Source organism: Thalassophryne amazonica, chromosome 12, assembly GCF_902500255.1.
Source record: "Thalassophryne amazonica chromosome 12, fThaAma1.1, whole genome shotgun sequence".
NCBI lineage: Eukaryota > Metazoa > Chordata > Actinopteri > Batrachoidiformes > Batrachoididae > Thalassophryne > Thalassophryne amazonica.
Genome location: NC_047114.1, coordinates 78,185,894 through 78,205,929, shown reverse-complemented (window position 1 = coordinate 78,205,929; position 20,036 = coordinate 78,185,894). Strand labels below are relative to the sequence as shown.

At 39.8% G+C, this 20,036-nt stretch overlaps 1 protein-coding gene across 2 annotated transcripts; it reads right to left on the bottom strand.

The window, feature by feature from the left end:
* Window positions 1-1,889: 1,889 nt before the first annotated feature.
* Window positions 1,890-18,411, bottom strand: pter (phosphotriesterase related). 2 transcript variants are annotated; one of them, XM_034183686.1, is made up of 5 exons: window positions 18,353-18,411; window positions 12,039-12,487; window positions 5,516-5,781; window positions 3,073-3,213; window positions 1,890-2,061 (listed from the first exon to the last, which is right to left on the bottom strand). In XM_034183686.1, the coding sequence occupies exons 2-5, from the start codon at window positions 12,468-12,470 to the stop codon at window positions 1,923-1,925; spliced, it is 978 nt and encodes a 325-aa protein (XP_034039577.1). In that variant the 5' UTR covers window positions 12,471-12,487; window positions 18,353-18,411; the 3' UTR covers window positions 1,890-1,922. The 2 variants fall into 2 exon arrangements, with proteins under 2 accessions (XP_034039577.1, XP_034039578.1); XM_034183687.1 differs by lacking the exon at window positions 18,353-18,411 and adding an exon at window positions 13,498-13,550.
* Window positions 18,412-20,036: the final 1,625 nt, after the last annotated feature.

Below are 20,036 nucleotides of genomic sequence, written 5' to 3'. Positions count from 1 at the left end.
GGTAGGTGCTGCATGGTTCGGCTCACAATGTGGTCCACAAAATACAAACATATCCGTAGGTAAAATCCAGCTCACGAGAGGGCACTCGAGGCTTGTGTGACTGTTCCTGCGACTTCTACTGATAACAAGACAACGGAGAAGGCCCAAAAAAAATGACACCAAAAAAAAATCATACTTTGCAGATTACAAGTTACGACTGGTGAAATATGCATCTGAAAACGGTAGCCGTCACAATATTATCATCTGAACTTTTCATGTTAACATACCTGTATGTCCATGGGACTTATAGTCCAGTGCAACTTATTTATGGTTTATTTTTCTTTATAATGGATAAAGTGGCTGGTGTGACTTATACTCCGGTGCGACTAATTTATGGTTTATTTTTCTTTATAATGGATAAAGTGGCTGGTGCGACTTATACTCCGGTGCGACTTATAGTCCGGAAAATACGGTGTACTTGCGTAGATGATGGTCTCTACTTTTGCACTTGTCCCACTGGTGGTGACTGCATTATCTAATGTACACTCATACATTAATTTTACCCATAATCTTAACTTCACCCTAAATATATATTGTCCAGAAGATGTCCTTGGTTATGTACAATAATTTCTGCAACTGCCACCAGAGGGCATTCATGTCATGCAAAAACCATCACCTTGATAAGCATATGAAGCCAGTGTTTTTATTAAATTATTCTTAAACTGTTACACCATCACATCCAGGCACCCACCATCTACAAATCTGGACTGTCAGAAGCAAAACGATCATAAATGTCTATAAAATCTCACTTGGACACAAAGGGCTCTAAAAACACACTAAACTGCTTCTTGTCACTACTCAACAGGCAAAATTATAATTAGAAGTGTCTGCTAGCATGAAGAGAATCCCGACGGAGGTAAACATGTGCAGGTGTACCTCACAAAATGTAAAGAAACTTTTTAAAATGACACATTATACAGTTAGCCGCTTACCTTACTCTCCAGTCCAACTGGGGGCGCCATACTCCACTAAGTCATTACAAGTGAAATGCTGTTGAGGGGCTCATGCCTGTCCAAAAAGCCCCCCAACAACACCCGGCCTGTAATGCTGTGACAAGAAGCGGTTTACTGTGGGTGTTTTGGGCTGGTCATGTTCTTTTACATGATGCAGCCGGTTAGCCAATGATGATGTTTGCTCGCTACATCCACCACTCAATAGAACTGGCCTGGGTTCTGGATGGAAATCACCCAGGCAGGAAACGGGTCCATCCCCACCTCTCAAAAGTAACCCCTCTGCATATGTGCCATAACCAGGTGAAACGTGGGCCTCTCTTTGACCTTCTCCAGATGCTGGGGTCCTCAACACTGAGACACCTACTTGCTGGATCACACCCAAAGAAATGAGACACATGGTCAAAATGTCACAGCTGATGCTCCCTCACCAAGCGATTGATACTACTCCTCTGAGCTTCTGTACTGATTAAAATATTCTTTGTCGTGAACAAAACATGATCTAAAAAAAAAAAAAATGATCGCGCTCCCTTTAAGGTACTATAATGTGTTGATGTGCCAAAAAAAAACCTGATTTTAATCAGATACAGACTGGACACGCCCCCTATTGCACCAGTTTGTACCTTTTGAAACATTTAAACTTTTGAGTGTGTGTGTTTTATTCTCACAATACCACAACCTATTCTCATTGTTCGGCAACTAAAAAAAAGTATCACAGTTTTGCCAGAGTTGCTGCAATAAAGCCTTCACACACCGGATTCAAACACCAAAAGCATAATTACAAATCGATCTGAAGCGTGATAACTGTACACATCTCACTGTGAGACGTCAACCATCAGCACCTGAAGGCAACTTTCTGCTTCATTTGAAGGTCAGCCAGTGTTTAGGGTTTTCGATGAGGATCTTGTCCACCTGGTTCTGAGAGATTCCTCTCTACAGCATCTTTGGCACAATATTTTTCAAGATGTGAGTGTAGCCGTGACCGCCATACTTCGTCAGACGGTTTTTGGTGTGGATGTCGTGTGCCACCACGATCTTGTCCTCGTAGCCCTCCTTCATCAGGAACGCCAAACTAAACGGACACAAAGACACTCATGAAGCCTTAAAGCTGTGCGGCCTTTCAAATCTCACAAAACGGACAAAATGTAAGTTTTACTGAAATCCCAGCATTATATTCCAAGCGGTTTATTTTTGCAAAATTACATCTCTTTTTAATCAAGAGAACATATTTTCCTGGACGGAATTCCATAACAAATATTTTATTTTCCTTTTAACACTGTATGCAGGAGGCAGTGTGTGTGCACATGCATGAGGATTTGAAGTTACCGGAAATGACCTTTGACTCTGCTTGATGCATGTACAGTGGCGTGCACGCTAACATCCAGAAAATGTCTTATAAATCACTTCAGAGGTGTTTTCTGGCTTCAACAACAGTGTTTTTAGTTTTAAAAGTGTTTATTTCTCACTAACTTTTATAAAATACATGAGAAAAATTTTACATTTATACAGAAATAAGCCGTTTAAGAGCATTTTCTGCCATGTTGGATTATTTTATTTGAAAGAGCAGCCAGCAGATGTCACCGTGCCTCTCTACTCTGATTGGCTGTCACCGTGTGCTTCCCAGTCTCCCTCACACAAGTCAGTGGAAGCCCTCACGTGATCTATGACGTCACCGTCAGGGATTGTATGAGTCGCTACAGTAAGTAGTTCAAGGCTGTCTGTTTTTTTAAATTTTCCCCTTCAGGGGAACTACTTATTCATTTTTTCTGGACAATGTGAATTTTCATCATATTGACAATGTCATATTATGAATCCCCCTATTTAAAGGCTAATAAATAAAATAAAGAAAATTCTTTTTATGACTTACAGCTTTAAATGACAGCAGATTGTTTCATTTTAAACACAAATTACACATATGTGGGGGTCGTATACGTTGCTGTTGGGGAAGAATCCATTTTCAGCGAAAGAACCTGAAACCAACATTTTGCTCAGCCGATTTACTGTGTCACTGTAGTCACAGTTTGTTTTCGAGTTTAGTTTTTTCTCATTTGCAAATGCGCGGTGAGAAGCTGGTGTGACTCACGCCTTGACTCTCTGGCTGTCGCTGGGCATGTCCACATTCAGGTTGTAGGGATAATTCAGCATCTCCGTTCCAAACAGGTCATACTCCAGGTAACTGCCCAGCTTTGCAAACTCAAGCAATTCACTCTCATCAAATATTGTTCTGCAAGATGGGAACACAAAGGTGACAAAAATCAAGTTGCTGTGTGATGTTTCAAGAAATGGCATTTTACAGTGCAGCATCTTCCCCGTAACAAGTCAAAATTTTCAATAAATAGGATTCAATGCATTTATATGACATGTTAAGACAGAGTGATTTTTTTAACCTACATTTGAATGTGCATTCAGAACAGAATAATTTTTTTTTTTACCCGTGTCTGTCACTTTGTTTCTTTTGAACCATGATTACTTAAACTTACATGGACTGGCGGCATGCGATTGACTGAGTGCCTCTATGGTTCCATATTATTTGGTTCAAATTTGAATAAGAGTAAAATAACAAAACTCTCATCCAACAACTACAATGAACCTGAATCCGATCTCAGATTAAATTTTTGTAATTAATAATTTTTAATGTATTTTAAGACCTATTCAGATGGGACTAGTATCACATGGGGAAGTGGGGTAACATAATTATGACCAGACTTTGATTTTAGTCCCATCTTAATGCGCCATTTCAGTCACTTTAATGGACTGCACACTCCCATTTTGGCAAATATTTTCGTGGCTTTTATCGTACATAAAACAAGACAAAGTGATTACCTCAAATTATATTAATCCTGTGTAAATAAAACACATTAACAGTATTCTGTGGAAAAGGAATTTTCTACCATTTATCTCAAGTATGGAGGAGCTTGAAGAAGAATTTGCAAGACAACCAACCTGCCAACACCAGAGATTTTAAATTTACACTTGTTTTATTTATGTATGTGATCATGTTGATGTCAGCTTCTCAACTCTACATTCCCTCAATTGTAAGTACAAAGTAATGAGATGGGACACATTTCTTCTTGCCTGTATGTGTTCTTTACCAAGAGTGCAACAAACAGTAAAAACAAACAAATCAAAACCTTTGAACCTAAAGATAACTGAAGAAAATGATAAAAACTTACAGAGCAAAGTAAACAAAATTAATTTTTGATACCTACTTAGTCTAAATGAAGGTGACAGGAAGCTGGAGCCTATACCAGCAGCCATTGGGCGAGCAGCGGGCTACAACCTGGACAGGACGCCAGTCTGTCGCCGGGTCAAGTAAACAGAATTTAAAAAAGAAAAAAAAAGCTTGAAAATTTAATAATGCTTTAGACTTAAGTTTTTCCCACACATTAACTTATGTGCTCTTTTATTTATTTATTCATTCATTCTGTTTTCACCAGACATCATTAAAAGTCATTTTTCATTCAGATGTTCATGCAGTCCCCATCATCTGTACAGTTGTAAAAGGACAGCGATCAAAGCCGTTTGTGTTAAAGTTCTCATTCACAAAGAACATTTCAAATATTGTTTCATCAAGACTATTTGTTGACAACAAACCCCTTAAAATACCTCAAAACATTGCACGTTGCAAGTACAAAGTGTCTGTATTGTAAATATGTGTTGAAAAACTTATTTCCACATCATTTTCTCCATTAATGATGGTTGAAAATAAGAGGAGCACCACGTAGAGTGCATACACAAAAAGATACAAAAGTCCCTTCGTCTATATATATATATAAGTATGTGTGTGCGTTATATTTTAAAGGGTTCCATGGACTTCATGAGGATATGCCTAAAACATAATATTATAACAGAATATTGCAAAGCTGGAAAAAGTGGGGGAAAAAAAGTCGTAGATCTGCTCCGGTTCCAGATCAGTGAAGTGTTGGTGTTTGACCAAATTGATCCAAAACCTCTCTCCAAATCTGTGATTAAGCCCAGTAATTACTCATGAACAGTGGTGAAAACACAACTTTCTCTGCTGCACTAATTAACTTGTGAATCCACAGCAAAATGTAATGCCGCCATTCTCTTGAGGAAAATAATATTTCTGTCAAATATCACGACGTATGTTGTGTACGTTTTAGAGTATCTGAGTCTGCAGACTTCATGCTGCACTACATGCTGGGAGACATCAGATGACATTTTCCAGAAAATACACTGGATCCTTCTTTGACACCACGCAGGATGAGAGCTGTTGTTTTTCCATCACTCTGAGAAATTCACATGACAGCTGGTGACATTAGCGCGTAATCTTCTTTTTTTTCTTTTCTTTTTACACATTTATTCTTAGCAAAGGTAAAGAAGAAAAACAAATATGATGAAGCAGATGTTGAATGTAGCCTCAGATAGCAGAGAGACTTTGGTGCAGATGTTTTCATGCTGTTATTACACTGTAACTACAAAAGGCATTATTATGACTGGATGTAAAATCCAAGCTTCTGCTCAACTCCACAACCCCAGTGAAGTGCTTTTTAAGAACTTCTCACCTGTCCAGGTGAGACATGACTGTTTTGCTGATGTCACCGCCGGCCTCCTGGAGAATGCGGATGACCTCAGCGGGAGCGGCGGAATTGCGACCAGGATGGATAATAACGGGGCAGCCGAGCTGGGCCTGAGCGTGAGCCGTGGCCCTCAGCATCTTCTTCTCGCTCTCTGTGATTGGCCAGCAGGTGCCGATCTCTCCAATCACGCCACAGCGAATGTCCGTGCCGTCGGCGCCGTTAAGCACCTCGCTAGTGATGATGTCGGTGAGCTGGTGGGCAGAAAATGAGGAGTTAGAGCAGCATCACTCTGCAGTCCCACATCGCGTCTTTTGTGGGATTCTCATCATGAATTGGTCATCTTACAAAAACTGTGCGATTACAAATTCTGTCAAAAAGTATTCAATTATTTATTAATTTAAATGAAAAACACCTGGGTGCCGATATATCTGGACATCACCACACAACCTGTCTTCAAATGTGACATCTGGCATGCAGTACTAAATATGCTCATGCTGCCACTTAATCTGGATCCACTACCAGACTGAACACAAAATATATTCCAGAATAAAACAAATAATTACAACATGCTTCATGAAAATTCCTTCCATAAGACTGAGAATTTCTTTCCTTTTTTTCTTCAAAAACCCACCAGGATTTAACAGTTTCTATTCCAAATGAGACCCACCAGGCGGTTTGGGGTGCGATCCATTTAATTACATTTTGAGTAATCCTGTTGGTAATCCAAAAATGTGACCTCATCAGGACTGGATTAAAAAAAAAAAAAGGCATTATGATTGCTAATAAATTAACAATTTATGCATTACGTAACTGGTGCAGTTTATTTGCAAACCACCAATCATTTTAATTCAAACACTGATTTAACCGCCCACATTTGAACTAACAGAGAACATATCAAAGTATTCAAACAGCGTTTTCAGAATTCTGCTATTCTGTCTCTTTAACAGCACTGATGCACACGAGCAGACCACATGCTGAGCCAGAACGAGGTCAGATAATGTCTAACTATCTAGGGTAATGTTCACGCTGAAAGGCTAGTTAGTGCAGCCAGAACTGATTCCAAATTCATCAAAACAGATGAAAAAAATATGAACACATAAACACAAAGCATCCTAAGAGGGTGACCGATAATATCACGACCGCAACACATGGATGGTGTGTGTTCTCATCTTGTGACTGAGTCACACAGCAGCCTGCTGTTGGCTAACTCCCCCTTCCCACCACCCTCAAAATGACACCAATGACATAATTTGTGCAAGAACCTTATGACAACTTAAAGTTACCTTGTAAAATTAAGTGACCTCTAGTGGTCATGGGGGGAAAAAGTGCTCCAGAGCACTAGAAACACCCGACGTAATTTCATGTCTCTCTCAGAATTTGTCTCAGTCACTTCATTTTGCATTTCGGTCTGTTTTTTACTGTGAAGACTTTGCGTCCGTCCATCTGTCTGTGCTCAGCATAACTCCAGTCCTATTACTGCCAGGGTCTTCAAATTCACAGGGAACATACTTGGGACACAGACCTTGGACAAGTTCAAAGATGGCTAACCTTGAGCTATTCTAAGGGGTCAAAAGGTCACATTCTTTCTACATACACTTTCACTGATTACATGCTCATACGGCCGAGAGTATTTTAACATTGCTTTATATTTAATTCTAACTATAATCGGAACCAACCTCAGCTCTTAACCATGGATTTTGTTGCTGCAAAGCAGGTGCACTATCAGTATCTGTTACTGGTAACTGTGCTGATACTGGTAACAGCAAAATGCTTACAAATAAGCACACATCATCTAAACAATACTGCATGTAGGTAACAAAACTTATCTTATTGTACTTAATGGTATGGTGGTGTGCGGGTAGTGAACCTGCTTCACAACAACAAAGTCCTCATTTTGCAACCACTCAGGCACCATTTTTATATTTCACACTGTGGAGCATTTTCTTTTTTTGTTCTGACGTACACTGAGGAAACATTACTGTGGGTTGCATTTGAGAGTATGAACAAAAAACATATATGGTCGTGTGGATTTGAGGACTTGTTGGTTCACCTGGTAGGACACAAGCTGCACATCTCCTACAGTGTTGCCACAGTTACTTTGAAAAAGTAATCCAATTACTGATTACTCCAACAAAAAGTAACTTAGTTACTTTACTGATTACTCAGTACTCACTTACTCACTTTATAGTCACCCTTTCTTGACTTCATTGAACATAAATACCTGTTTTATAAAGAAATAAAATAAAGACATCTTTCTTGACCTCATATTTAACTGCTGACAGCACTGTAACGATAAAACTAACCATTTCTAACCGACATTGTTTATTACTGTAAGTAAGTCCCTTCGGCTGCTCCCTTGTTTGCACTCGGGGTCGTCACAGCAAATCCAAGGCGGATCTGCATGTTGAACTGGCACAGGTTTTACGCCGGATGCCCTTCCTGACGCAACTCCACATTACATGGAGAAATGTGGCAGGGGTGGGATTTGAACCCAGAACCTTCTGCACTGAAACCAAGCGCATTAACCACTTGGCCTGTTTATTACTGTAACTATTAAATTCTTTTTAACATTTTTCTAACATTGAAATTCTTTCTAAACATCTTAGTTGATGAAATTATTATTATTATTAAGTACTATTAGCAGAATGTCTTCAAAAGTGGACCTTAATCTAGGGCTGTTGCGGGGAGCCACGCACCACCCCACCCCCACCCCATCCCATGTTCCCTTCCTGCATGGATTCGTCCCTGGCTTGCTGTTTGAGCAGAAGAATGGATAACGTTTATTTATGCAGAAAACATGACCAGACTGACAGGTAAGAAGGATTTATCAGCATTTTTACATCATGTCGTCCTCAGAAAGAGACTTAGGTGCATTTGGGTGGAAAAAAGTGATAGTATTTGCACATTGTGGATCATCTGTTTTTAATGAGGACACGCACAGAGTGGCACAGCATTTTAAAGAAAAAAAGCATAACAATGTTTTTTAAAACCATAGCTCTGAGCATCACCCCTCTTTGACAGACAAGTGTTTTTCAACTCAGAGCTGACCTACACAGTGGATGCAGCTCTGTGCAGCTCAGCTCGCTGAAAGCAGGGCAAAGTGGATAGTTCAGACCTCCCCTGCATCTCATCGGGACACCTGTTTTAAAGCTACGACCAATCCACAATACAAAAATAATAGTAACGCACAGTGACTCAGAGAAATAACTTTAATCTGATTACCGATTTGGAAAGATTAACGCGTTAGATTACTTGTTACTGAAAAAAGCGGTCAGATTAGAGTAACGCATTATTAAGTAACACATTACCGGCATCACTGCCTAAAAAGCAGAACAATTCTGAAATTCATGAAAGTTCAGTGCTCCTTTATGCTACTTAAAAACAAAGAAAATAAAATGATCCAGGATCCACATCCAGATCCTCATCAACAACAAATGTACCAAATTTTCTGGAGTATAAGTCACTTTTTTTTTTCTTTTTTTTACTAGTTTGGGAGGTCCTGTGACTTATATACCAAAACATTGTGCCTTAATTATTCATAAGAATAATTATAACAATTTATACAGGACTTTCACAGGAATCAAACTACTAAGCAAAATATTTTTTAACAAAAAAGAATAAATGCTAATAATAAGAACTATGCTACAACAGTGCACAAAAATCCGAAATGAATGAGCAGGTAATACAGAAGAAAGGTGCCACTTATGGTCCCATGCCACATATACTCAGTGGTGGGCACAGTTCCGCTAATCTGCTAACTGCTAATTATCAAAGTTAATGTTTTTATCATCGGATTATCTTTTCAGATAACTGTGAAAACCATCAGTGGACCAATTATCTTACGATAAATTTTGGTCCGATAATTTTTAGATCGCTAACATATTTTTGCAGGTGTAGTGAATAAAGTTTTAACAGTTAAAAACACTTGTGAAATCTGATATCAAAGATTTTAGTACTTATCTGTTAAATATTTTGTTTTGTAGCAGATGTACAGTTGTATTCTCTGCAAACTGAGGACAGCTGGTTTCAGGAGAAACTGCTCTATTCTCTGCAGTCAGAGGAGAACTGGAATATAATAATAATAATAACAATAATAATAATAATTTCTTTTGACACCCTACTAACTTGCCGGCAATATCACACAATAAATCCAGAGGCATACAGTTTTAACTTATGGTTAAAATTTTAACCAAACTAATTTTGGGCATGTTATTTAAATTAACATCACATCTGAAGTTTTATAAAGTGAAAATATCAGCTATATGTTTTAGTTTTAAGTATTGCACAAATTTTGAAGGTTTTAGTGTGGACATGCCTCGGCAGTGTCAGTGCATTATGGGTAAGTTCACGACAGCAGAAATGCATGTGAGACGCTCTGATCAGGCTCCACATGGACAACAGCATTAAACCCTTTGAATATTGTGCCTAACACTCTTGTGAATATATTGTGTAGTTTTAAAGACGTTGTTATTGTTTGCTTTATACAAAAATGCTAGAAGAAGCTCAGGTTGCTTCTCCATTATTTTCAGTTGGAATCACTGTGAGCTGCAATCACTTCCTGTTTGCTCTTTAACATCTTGCTTATTGTCCTTTACAACACTGTTTGTTGTCTTTGTTCCAGAGTAATATATAAGATGTCTGAAACTCGGTTTGCATTTATTAAATTCCACGCACATTAAACGTAGTAGACACAGATTATTTATTTAGAATATTTGTTTTGGCAAATTTTCACGGTCTCAACTGCCATCTACTGGCCAGTATTGTTCATAGCGGTATTCACCCATGTATTGAGATATCCCATAATCCTTTGCGTGCCAGAGAGATATTGCAGCCTCTTGCTGCAGCAGATGAAAAGCATAAAAATGTACATTTTGGTTGTATAATGTTAATTTACAATTGTCGTCGTGGATTGTCTCTATGCTGTTTAAACCGCAGCAACTCTCTGGTGTGCAAGGATTATGGGTTAGGGTCTGAGTGCCAGTAGATGGCAGTGTTCTATGCATTTTGACCCGGATTATATCAGACAGTTGTCTAATCACAACTTACTTTTGGCTTTTGCAAATGCCTGTTTTTGTTTTACAAATGAATAAAATGGCATATTAAACAAAAGCACATTTATATGTAAACCAACACACGTCACATTAACGTGCTGGTTGTTACATAGAATGAATGAGTCAACCAATCAAGTGTTAGCGGAGGCTCATTTTACCCATAATCCCTTTGGCATCTGTGTGTGTTTGTTATAAAACTTCAGAATTAGTGCATTATGTAAAATTAAAAGATATGTGTTATATTTTAACTTTGTACAAATGACAGAATCATCATTAATGGAGTAATTCTACCTGGATTAATTTGATTTATAAATCAAAACCATAAGTCAAAACTGCTTTAGTTTCCAAGACTTCTACCTCATGGGGGGGCTGCTATATGCTATTAAGGAATAATGACTCTTTTGTGTGTGGCAACCTGGTAGTCAAGCTCCTTTTGCTGCGGTAGAGTTGAGCTTAATGCCTCTCAACTGCTTCACTGCTGCAACATATGTAACAGACATGAGCTTCCAGCAGTGGGCAGGGCAGAAGTGGTGACTCACTGTTTGGATTTGGGATTGTGGTGTTAAAACTCAAAATCGACTTGTTAGTAGCTGAGAGTGTACCGGAGACAATACTGAAAGTTATCGGTTAGCTGTAGCTTCCGATAAATTTTTGGGTGGTTTAACGGTTTAGCTTTATAAAAGATAACTTTTCAGCTAGCTGATTAGCTGTTATTGAAGCTAACTTTTTGGTTAGCTCTGCCCACCACTGCATATACTACGATGTAACTTATATATATGGGTAAACGGCATTCTTTAACGGGTTCAACTTATACTCCGGTGCGACATACTCTGGAAAATATGATACTGGGTTCCTTCTTTTCGTAAGAATGAATTTCGACCAACTTTCCTGAAACTTAGCTGAATATGTTTTCGGGATATCTAAAGAACATAAAGGAATGATCCAGAAACCAAATCAATATAAAATGTTATGGGGTTTTCCCTTTAAGAAGTTTATCATCAATCATTCCACCACCTTCTGTAACACTCAGCCGAAAATGTTTTGAGAAAATTATCAAAATGTCAAAAACATTCCACATTTTGGCAGGTAAATGAAACAAAAGGATTCAGAATCAAAGTCTGTATTCAGATGAATACCAAAAATTTTTCATAAGATCACATTTCACTAGAATTGGCTGAAAGTAGGTGACTGAGAATTTTTAAAGAAAATGATCGAAATGTTAAAAAAAAGAGAGAGAGAGCAAATCCACATCTGGATCCTAGTCAACACCAAAACTGATTTGTATTCTCCTTCCTCACTTTTTTGATTTGACTGATCATGACACCAAGTTCCATGAAGGTTGATAGAAAATTCATCATCCAAACAGACAAACAGCTGTGATGATGTAGGCTCCCAGATAGTGGCGGGAATAAATGAGATAATACGGCTGTTACGCTAAACCTGCGACTGGGCCGCACCTGCTCCACACTCATGCTCCTGGTGGTCTCTGTGTGGGTGTTGTCTACGTAGTATCCAGCTCCTCCAATGATGTGGACCCCGGTGTCCTTGGCCAGCTGCTTGAGCGTGGTCAAGTCCCGATTGAGGCCTGTGGTTGTGTTCTCCACGATGGTACCACCGCCAACCTTCTTGTAGGCGAGCAGCTCCTCCTTGATGGCACTGATCTCCTGCTGCAGAAGCAGGTTCTCACGGCAGCTGTAAGGATTCTGTCTCAGCCAGTGCATGTGCTTCATCTGGAACGGATTTTCCTCCACCGCCTCATCGCCTGGCGGAGGCGGGAAGTAACAGCACTCGAAGGTCATAGAAAGGTGTTCGTGGGTCATCGTGCAGCCCAGCTGCTCTGGATCTACCAGACCCAGAACAGTCTGGACTTTGCCGCTGAGCTCTGACATGATGATGGGTGCTGAACCTGGAAGGACCGATTGTGCAACAATGTTAAACATCAGAGAAGACAGACTGGGTCTGACAACTTATTGACTACTCCTAACAATGTTGCCAGATTGGGTATTCCCTTGCATACTTACTTTTGATTATGCTTAGCGAGGAAAAGCAGTACGGTGTAGGTAGATAAAATTAGGCTGCTTTTATCAACATTTGGCAGTTTTTCTGACACTCTTTGTATCTGGTGGTACATTAGTCTGCTTGATCTAAGGAAAACATTACCATACTAACAGACGACATGTGTGGTCTACATATTGTATGTTATGGTCATGAGGATTTTTCATCCTCTGTGGAAGCTGTACTGCTGAAACAAATGCTGTACTATAATTTCATAGCTTTTACTGTCAACCGGTGTCTTCATTATTTTTATTAAGCTCCACAGATTGATAACTGTGACAGGGTCAAGTTATGGTCAAGTTTGCTTCTAGAACACCAGGGGATCAGACTTTTCTGTCCCAGTATATTTCAAACGGAGGAACTAGAGATTTCCTTGTAAAGTGGCAAAAGATAGATGTTTGTTTTATAGAAAAGATCATTTCTGGTTTGGGACCATGTGCCTGTGCTGCTCATGACTGTATCCACGCCACTCTGGAACTAATCAATCAACAGAACCAATCAATGAGTTGGGTCACAAAGCAGCAAGCAGATGGCACGAATCCTACTGGGAATGGCCCTGACGCATTGTCTCCCACCAGAGAGCCGTGTACTATCCATGTAGTTATTGCAATCCATCTTCTCATCATTACAAACTGCAAACAAAGTGTCGACACACCACTGTGAATTATACTCTCGGATGGGATAGGCCACTCTGAACACCAGAAGTTTCAGTCATTGGTGTTGGGAAAGTGTAAGTACACGGACCCACAACAGGGGGCGCAAATGAACGGACAATGGGATAGGTCAAATAACAACACTTTACTGTTGCGAACGTGCACAACAAACACAACAGATTACACAATAGATCAAAGGTCAAATTACAAGGTGTCGTGTGGGCAGGCTCGAAGATAGAAGACGCCTGTCCAAAGCAGAACCGGAACCACACGATTTCCTCCGCCACCAGACCCCGGGAATACTGGAGCCGCCAAGTCCCGAACTCCCAGGTGGCCACTGCCTCCGCGTGTCGGACCTGGTACTGCTGGCGAGGAACAAAAACACAATTAAACGTGGGTGCGTCTGCACCCAGCAATCTGCACAGCAGGGAAGCTACCTCCACCTCTCGTTGGAGAAAAAGTCTGTTATCACTCACAAAAATCACAAAAAGGGCTTTCTATCAAGCAGTCAGGCTGAGGATATTACCTTTCAGGTAGAACGATATCTCGGCAAAGAGGTGGAGATGACGTCTTGCTGATATACCGATGCAGATCAGATGAGTGGTGACAGCTGTCACAGGTGATGAGTGTCAGCTGTCACCCCGGCTGCTCCTGTGAGGCGGCAGCGCCCTCTGGTGCCTGGAGCCCGCACTCCAGGCAGGGTGCCCTCTGGTGGTGGTGGGCCAGCAGTACCTCCTCTTCAGCGGCCCACACAACAATTGGTATACTTTTACAACCCCTGGCAAAAATTATGGAATCACCGGCCTCGGAGGATGTTCATTCAGTTATTTAATTTTGTAGAAAAAAAGCAGATCACAGACATGACACAAAACTAAAGTCATTTCAAATGGCAACTTTCTGGCTTTAAGAAACACTATAAGAAATCAGGAAAAAAAATTGTGGCAGTCAGTAACAGTTACTTTTTTAGACCAAGCAGAGGGAAAAAAATATGGAATCACTCAATTCTGAGGAAACAATTATGGAATCATGAAAAACAAGGTTGTGGGTTCAATTCCCGTGGCCTTTCTGTGTGGAGTTTTCATGTTCTCCCCGTGTTTGCGTGGGTTTCCTCCGGGTGCTCCGGTTTCCTCCCACATCCAAAGACATGCGGGTTAGGTGGAGTGGCATCTTTAAATTGTGCTTAGGTGTGTGTGGGTGTGTCTGTGTTTGTTTGTCTATTTGTGGCCCTGCGACAGACTGGCGTCCTGTCCTGGGTGTACCCCACCTCGCGCCCTATGACTGCTGGGATAGGCTCCAGCCCGCCGCGACCCTTAATTGGACTAAGCGGTAGAAGATGAATGAATGAATGAATGAAAAACAAAAGAACGCTCCAACACATCACTAGTATTTTGTTGCACCACCTCTGGCTTTTATAACAGCTTGCAGTCTCTGAGGCATGGACTTAATGAGTGACAAACAGTACTCTTCATCAATCTGGCTCCAACTTTCTCTGATTGCTTTTGCCAGATCACCTTTGCAGGTTGGAGCCTTGTCATGGACCATTTTCTTCAACTTCCACCAAAGATTTTCAATTGGATTAAGATCCGGACTATTTGCAGGCCATGACATTGACCCTATGTGTCTTTTTGCAAGGAATGTTTTCAGTTTTTTCTCTATGGCAAGATGCATTATCATCTTGAAAAATGATTTCATCATCCCCAAACATCCTTTCAATTGATGGGATAAGAAAAGTGTCCAAAATATCAACGTAAACTTGTGCATTTATTGATGATGTAATGACAGCCATCTCCCCAGTGCCTTTACCTGACATGCAGCCCCATATCATCAATGACTGGAAATTTACATGTTCTCTTCAGGCAGTCATCTTTATAAATCTCATTGGAACGGCACCAAACAAAAGTTCCAGCATCATCACCTTGCCCAATGCAGATTCGAGATTCATCACTGAATATGACTTTCATCCAGTCATCCACAGTCCACGATTGCTTTTCCATAGCCCACTGTAACCTTGTTTTTCTGTTTAGGTGTTAATGATGGCTTTTGTTTAGCTTTTCTGTATGTAAATCCCATTTCCTTTAGGCGGTTTCTTACAGTTCGGTCACAGACGTTGACTCCAGTTTCCTACCATTTGTTCCTCATTTGTTTTGTTGAGCATTTTCGATTTTTGAGACATATTGCTTTAAGTTTTCTGTCTTGACGCTTTGACGTCTTCCTTGGTCTACCAGTATGTTTGCCTTTAACAACCTTCCCATGTTGTTTGTCTTTGGTCCAGAGTTTAGACACAGCTGACTGTGAACAACCAACATCTTTTGTAACATTGCGTGATGATTTACCCTCTTTTAAGAGTTTGATAATCCTCTCCTTTGTTTCAATTTACATCTCTCGTGTTGGAGCCATGATTCATGTGAGTCCACTTGGTCCAACAGCTCTCCAAGGTGTAATCACTCCTTTTTAGATGCAGACTAACCAGCAGATCTGATTTGATGCAGGTGTTAGTTTTGGGGATGAAAATTTACAGGGTGACTCCATAATTTTTCCCTCAGAATTGAGTGAGTCCATATTTTTTTTCCCTCTGCTTGGTCTAATAAAGTAACCGTTACTGACTGCCACAATTTTTTTCCCCCTGATTTCTTATAGTGTTTCTTAATGCCAGAAAGTTGCCATTTGAAATGACTTTAGTTTTGTGTCATGTCTGTGATCTGCTTTTTTCCTACAAAATTAAACAACTGAATGAACATCCTCCGAGGCCGGTGATTCCGTAATTTTTGCCAGGGGTTGTAGGTATATACAAAGCAATACTCGGACCGTTGCCTTCCTACATTTGTACCTTAATTGTAAAGAGAAGTGCTGGTTCTTACTCTTTCCGCTCACAAGATTACTTGTTGTTTTCTGCTCTATATGCCTGTACTGAATTGGGTAAAAGGGCTTTTGTCCACTCCGAACCCTTTGCTTGGAATATGTTGCAAGAGGAGTGGAAATTAACAGCATTAATTTCAATGAGCGCTTTTAAATCCAGATTGAGAGTACTTGAGGCCAACTCCACAACATGCACTTGTTTTTGATAATATGCTTGTAATTTTAATCTGTTTTTTTTTTAACCATTTTATTTGTGTCTGTGTAATTGTTTATCTATGTTTTGTGTTTGCTGCTGCCTATCTTGGCCAGGTCTCCCTTGAAAAAGAGGTTCTTAATCTCAACTGGGTTTTCCTGGTTAAAAAAAGGTTAAACAAAAATTTTAAAAAAATCTTATGATCATGTTCTTCCAGAGAGAGTGAAATCCTTTTTCCAGTCTGCTGAGATTATGTCTACCTCCCAAATGGAAGCAGATTGCTTCCAACACAATCCAACACCGAGCAGCATATCCACCAGCCTGAAGACAATCAACCTTGATACCACAGATGCCTGCAGCTTTACCAGCCCTCAGGTTTTTCACCACCTTTGTAATCTCACTGAAGGTCAGTGAGTCGCAGCTAAATGGTGGATCAGCCACCACAAATCCCGGCAGGTGGATCAGTCATACAAAACTGCTCAAAGTAGCCGCACAACAGGACAGTAGATCAACTGTCCTGTCCATGCATTCCCATGCCATTTTATAGCAGTACTTTGTAATTAACGCACCCTTTTTGCTGCTGTTGCCAAGCACTTAATTTGAGCTTTCACACCTACTGTACATGGAGTGAAAACATTTGTATTTGACAGCTGTAATTTCCAATAAAATGACAATGCAATGGGCCGAAAACGTTTGCTGCCCTCTACAGAAAAAAAATGCAATAAATTGGATTTTACAATACATGTAGCATCCTAGGTACACAGAATCCCTCATAACATATGTGCGGGTTATGAACAAAGTATTGTGAAAGCAAGGTGTGCAGGATGAATGGATTCTAGTTCGGATTTGGTTTAGAGTAGACTCTGTCGTTACTGCAGGAGCACCGTGCTGTGTGTTTCCAGCTGGCTCTATCACAGGAGTTTGCCACCATTATTTTATACGTAACAGTCGTATTCATCAAAAATGTAATATATTTTCAAGTATTGTTCAAATTCTGTTCATGTCAGTAAAACAAGCTTCATTGTGTTATGTTGGTGAGGACTGGCTACAAAAACTACACAAAGCAAATGTTAGAATAAACTTTTGTTTCTGCTATATACATACATATACACACATATATATATCAAATCAAATCAATTTTATTTATATAGCGCCAAATCACAACATTTGCCCCAAGGCACTCTATATTGCAAGGCAAAAGCCATACAATAATTACAGAAAAAAATAAAATAAAAAAAAAATATATATATAAAACACATCAAAGCACAAAAACATTTATTTATTTATTTCCAGTGTGGTCCTCGAACAAATTCAAATACGAGATTTAAAAACAGCACAAATTAAAAAAAACAAAAAACATACAAACAACAATAAAATATAAATATTAGAGATTAAAAGACTAGGCTATAAACAAACAAATAATTTTTTTACGAAGTTATTTTACTATAGACGTACCAAATAACATTATCATAAAAACTAATAATAAACATACATTAATATAATGGTTCTAGAATAAATTTGTTTTTAAAAGTAGTTTTCATCTGAACGGTTATAAACAAACATGGGTCGACATATGATTTAAGAATAATGACATACTGAAATCGGTATCAGTCTTAAAAATATTAGCTGCACTCTAATGTATTATTATTATTATTATTATTTTAAATTGGGCTCGCTTAAAAGACGGAAAACAACCGGCCAAATCTGGCAACATTACTCATACTCATTCAGTTTCGAGCGAACTTTGGACTGCAAACTGCAAGTGTGTCTACCTTTTATTTAAATCGAACGTTCGTCTAAAATATATATTTGTTACTTTCCTATGCTTGCATTATTTTACAAGTATCTGCTGAAGCCTGAAAACCATAAATTAGAAATAGCAACGTTGTGGTTTTGTTCAAATCACTGTGAACAACTCACAAACGACACATGACAAGGTGGCAAACATTAACGTTTAATCGGTTTAGTTTCTTAAATGCGCAGAAACAGTTAAAAGATAAACTATTTTTCTGACCTTTCTGAAACGACACAACGCTCGAGCTTGACCCAACCCGGAAGTCATAAGTCTTGCAGTTCCTTGACTGGCCACTTGAGGCTGGCTCCAAAACAGAGCACTTTCCCCCATAGGAATCCGTGTTAAAATCTTTCGAGCAGAAATAAACATGTTTACAGCCTGGTACCAAAAACAACAACAACAACAAAAAAAAAAAAACAGTTTTTCTCTCTGTTGATATGTTTTGCTTTGTGACAACTGTGGGGGATTTTTTTTTTTTGGTACTAACTTCTTTGGTACTAACGTTTTTTGGTACTAACTTCAGCGGCTCGGAGTCGAGCCGCTGCTCCTCCACGTCGAAAGGAGCCAGCTGAGGTGGCTCGGGCATCTTTTCCCGATGCCCCCTGGACGCCTTGCTGGAGAGGTGTTCCGGGCACGTCCCATAGGGAGGAGGCCCCAGGGAAGACCCAGATCACGCTGGAGGGACTATGTCTCTCAGCTGGCTTGGGAAGGCCTCGGGGTTCCCCCGGAGGAGCTGGGGGAGGTGTGTGGGGATCGGGAGGTCTGGGCAGCTTTGCTTGAGCTGCTGCCCCCGCGACCTGACCTAGGATAAGCGGAAGAAAATGGATGGATGGACTAACTTCTCAGTTAAGGCATAAAGTTTGCTGTAATTGCTTGCTATAATATCCAATAGGAGAAAATTAGAAATCATATACATGATAAAATCATAACATATTGACATAGATACAAACTACCTAGATGAGACAAAAATAAAACATTGACTAAAACGGTAATAGTAACATTAAGAATAGTACAATCATAACGATTAAAACTTAGTGAAAGTTGCCGCACAGTCTGTCAATCCATCATTAATCAGGAAAGAATTCTAAATTTTACATTTACAATCCTTGGCATAGTTATCATCTAATACAAATTTAACAAGAGATATTCTGTATTTTTGGCATGTTTAACTAGCACTGGTGATGGGCTATTTTGGCTGTTCCGGTGTAACAATCAGTTCTTACCACCCTATATATTTGAAATGGGGGTTAAAATGGGCTAGTCAGTTCTTACTCCTTTGGTTAGTTTTTAACCCCATTATAACCAAAGCCTCACAATCCCCACGAAAGGAAAACAAAAACTATTTAAATTCAACTGTTTTATTTCTCATTATATGTAGTGTATTCAAAGTCATAGCCATAGACCAAATCTCTTTATACACAGATGTCTTTATAACAGAATACAGTGGAACCTGTCTATAGCAACCATAGATAACATAATGACCATATCATTGGTGAATGGCCATAACAACGTTGAAGTGTTGGTGAATATTCTCAATGTACAGGGCAGTGTCAATGTGAGTCTGGACATAGAAGCTGGCCAGATACGTCAACCATTCCAGGGAGTCATCGAATATCCCGTGAGCAAGGATGTCACATCCCAGCAGGTTGGCTGTCGCCGTGATCTTGATATCGGTGGACCACACACTGTTCCTGGACATACCGGACGATGTGATAAAGTCGTGAGGGTTCATGTCTGTGTAGCCCCTGAGTTTATCACTAATGTTTGACATGTAGCTATCACCTGATCCTGTATAGTCCCATGCCTGACCTTGGTGCCTGTGAGGATGTAACTGATGGAGCGAAAGTCACAGTTACCACCCCCCCCCCCCCCACCCCCCATTCGTCTTATGAGTTCGCTTTGG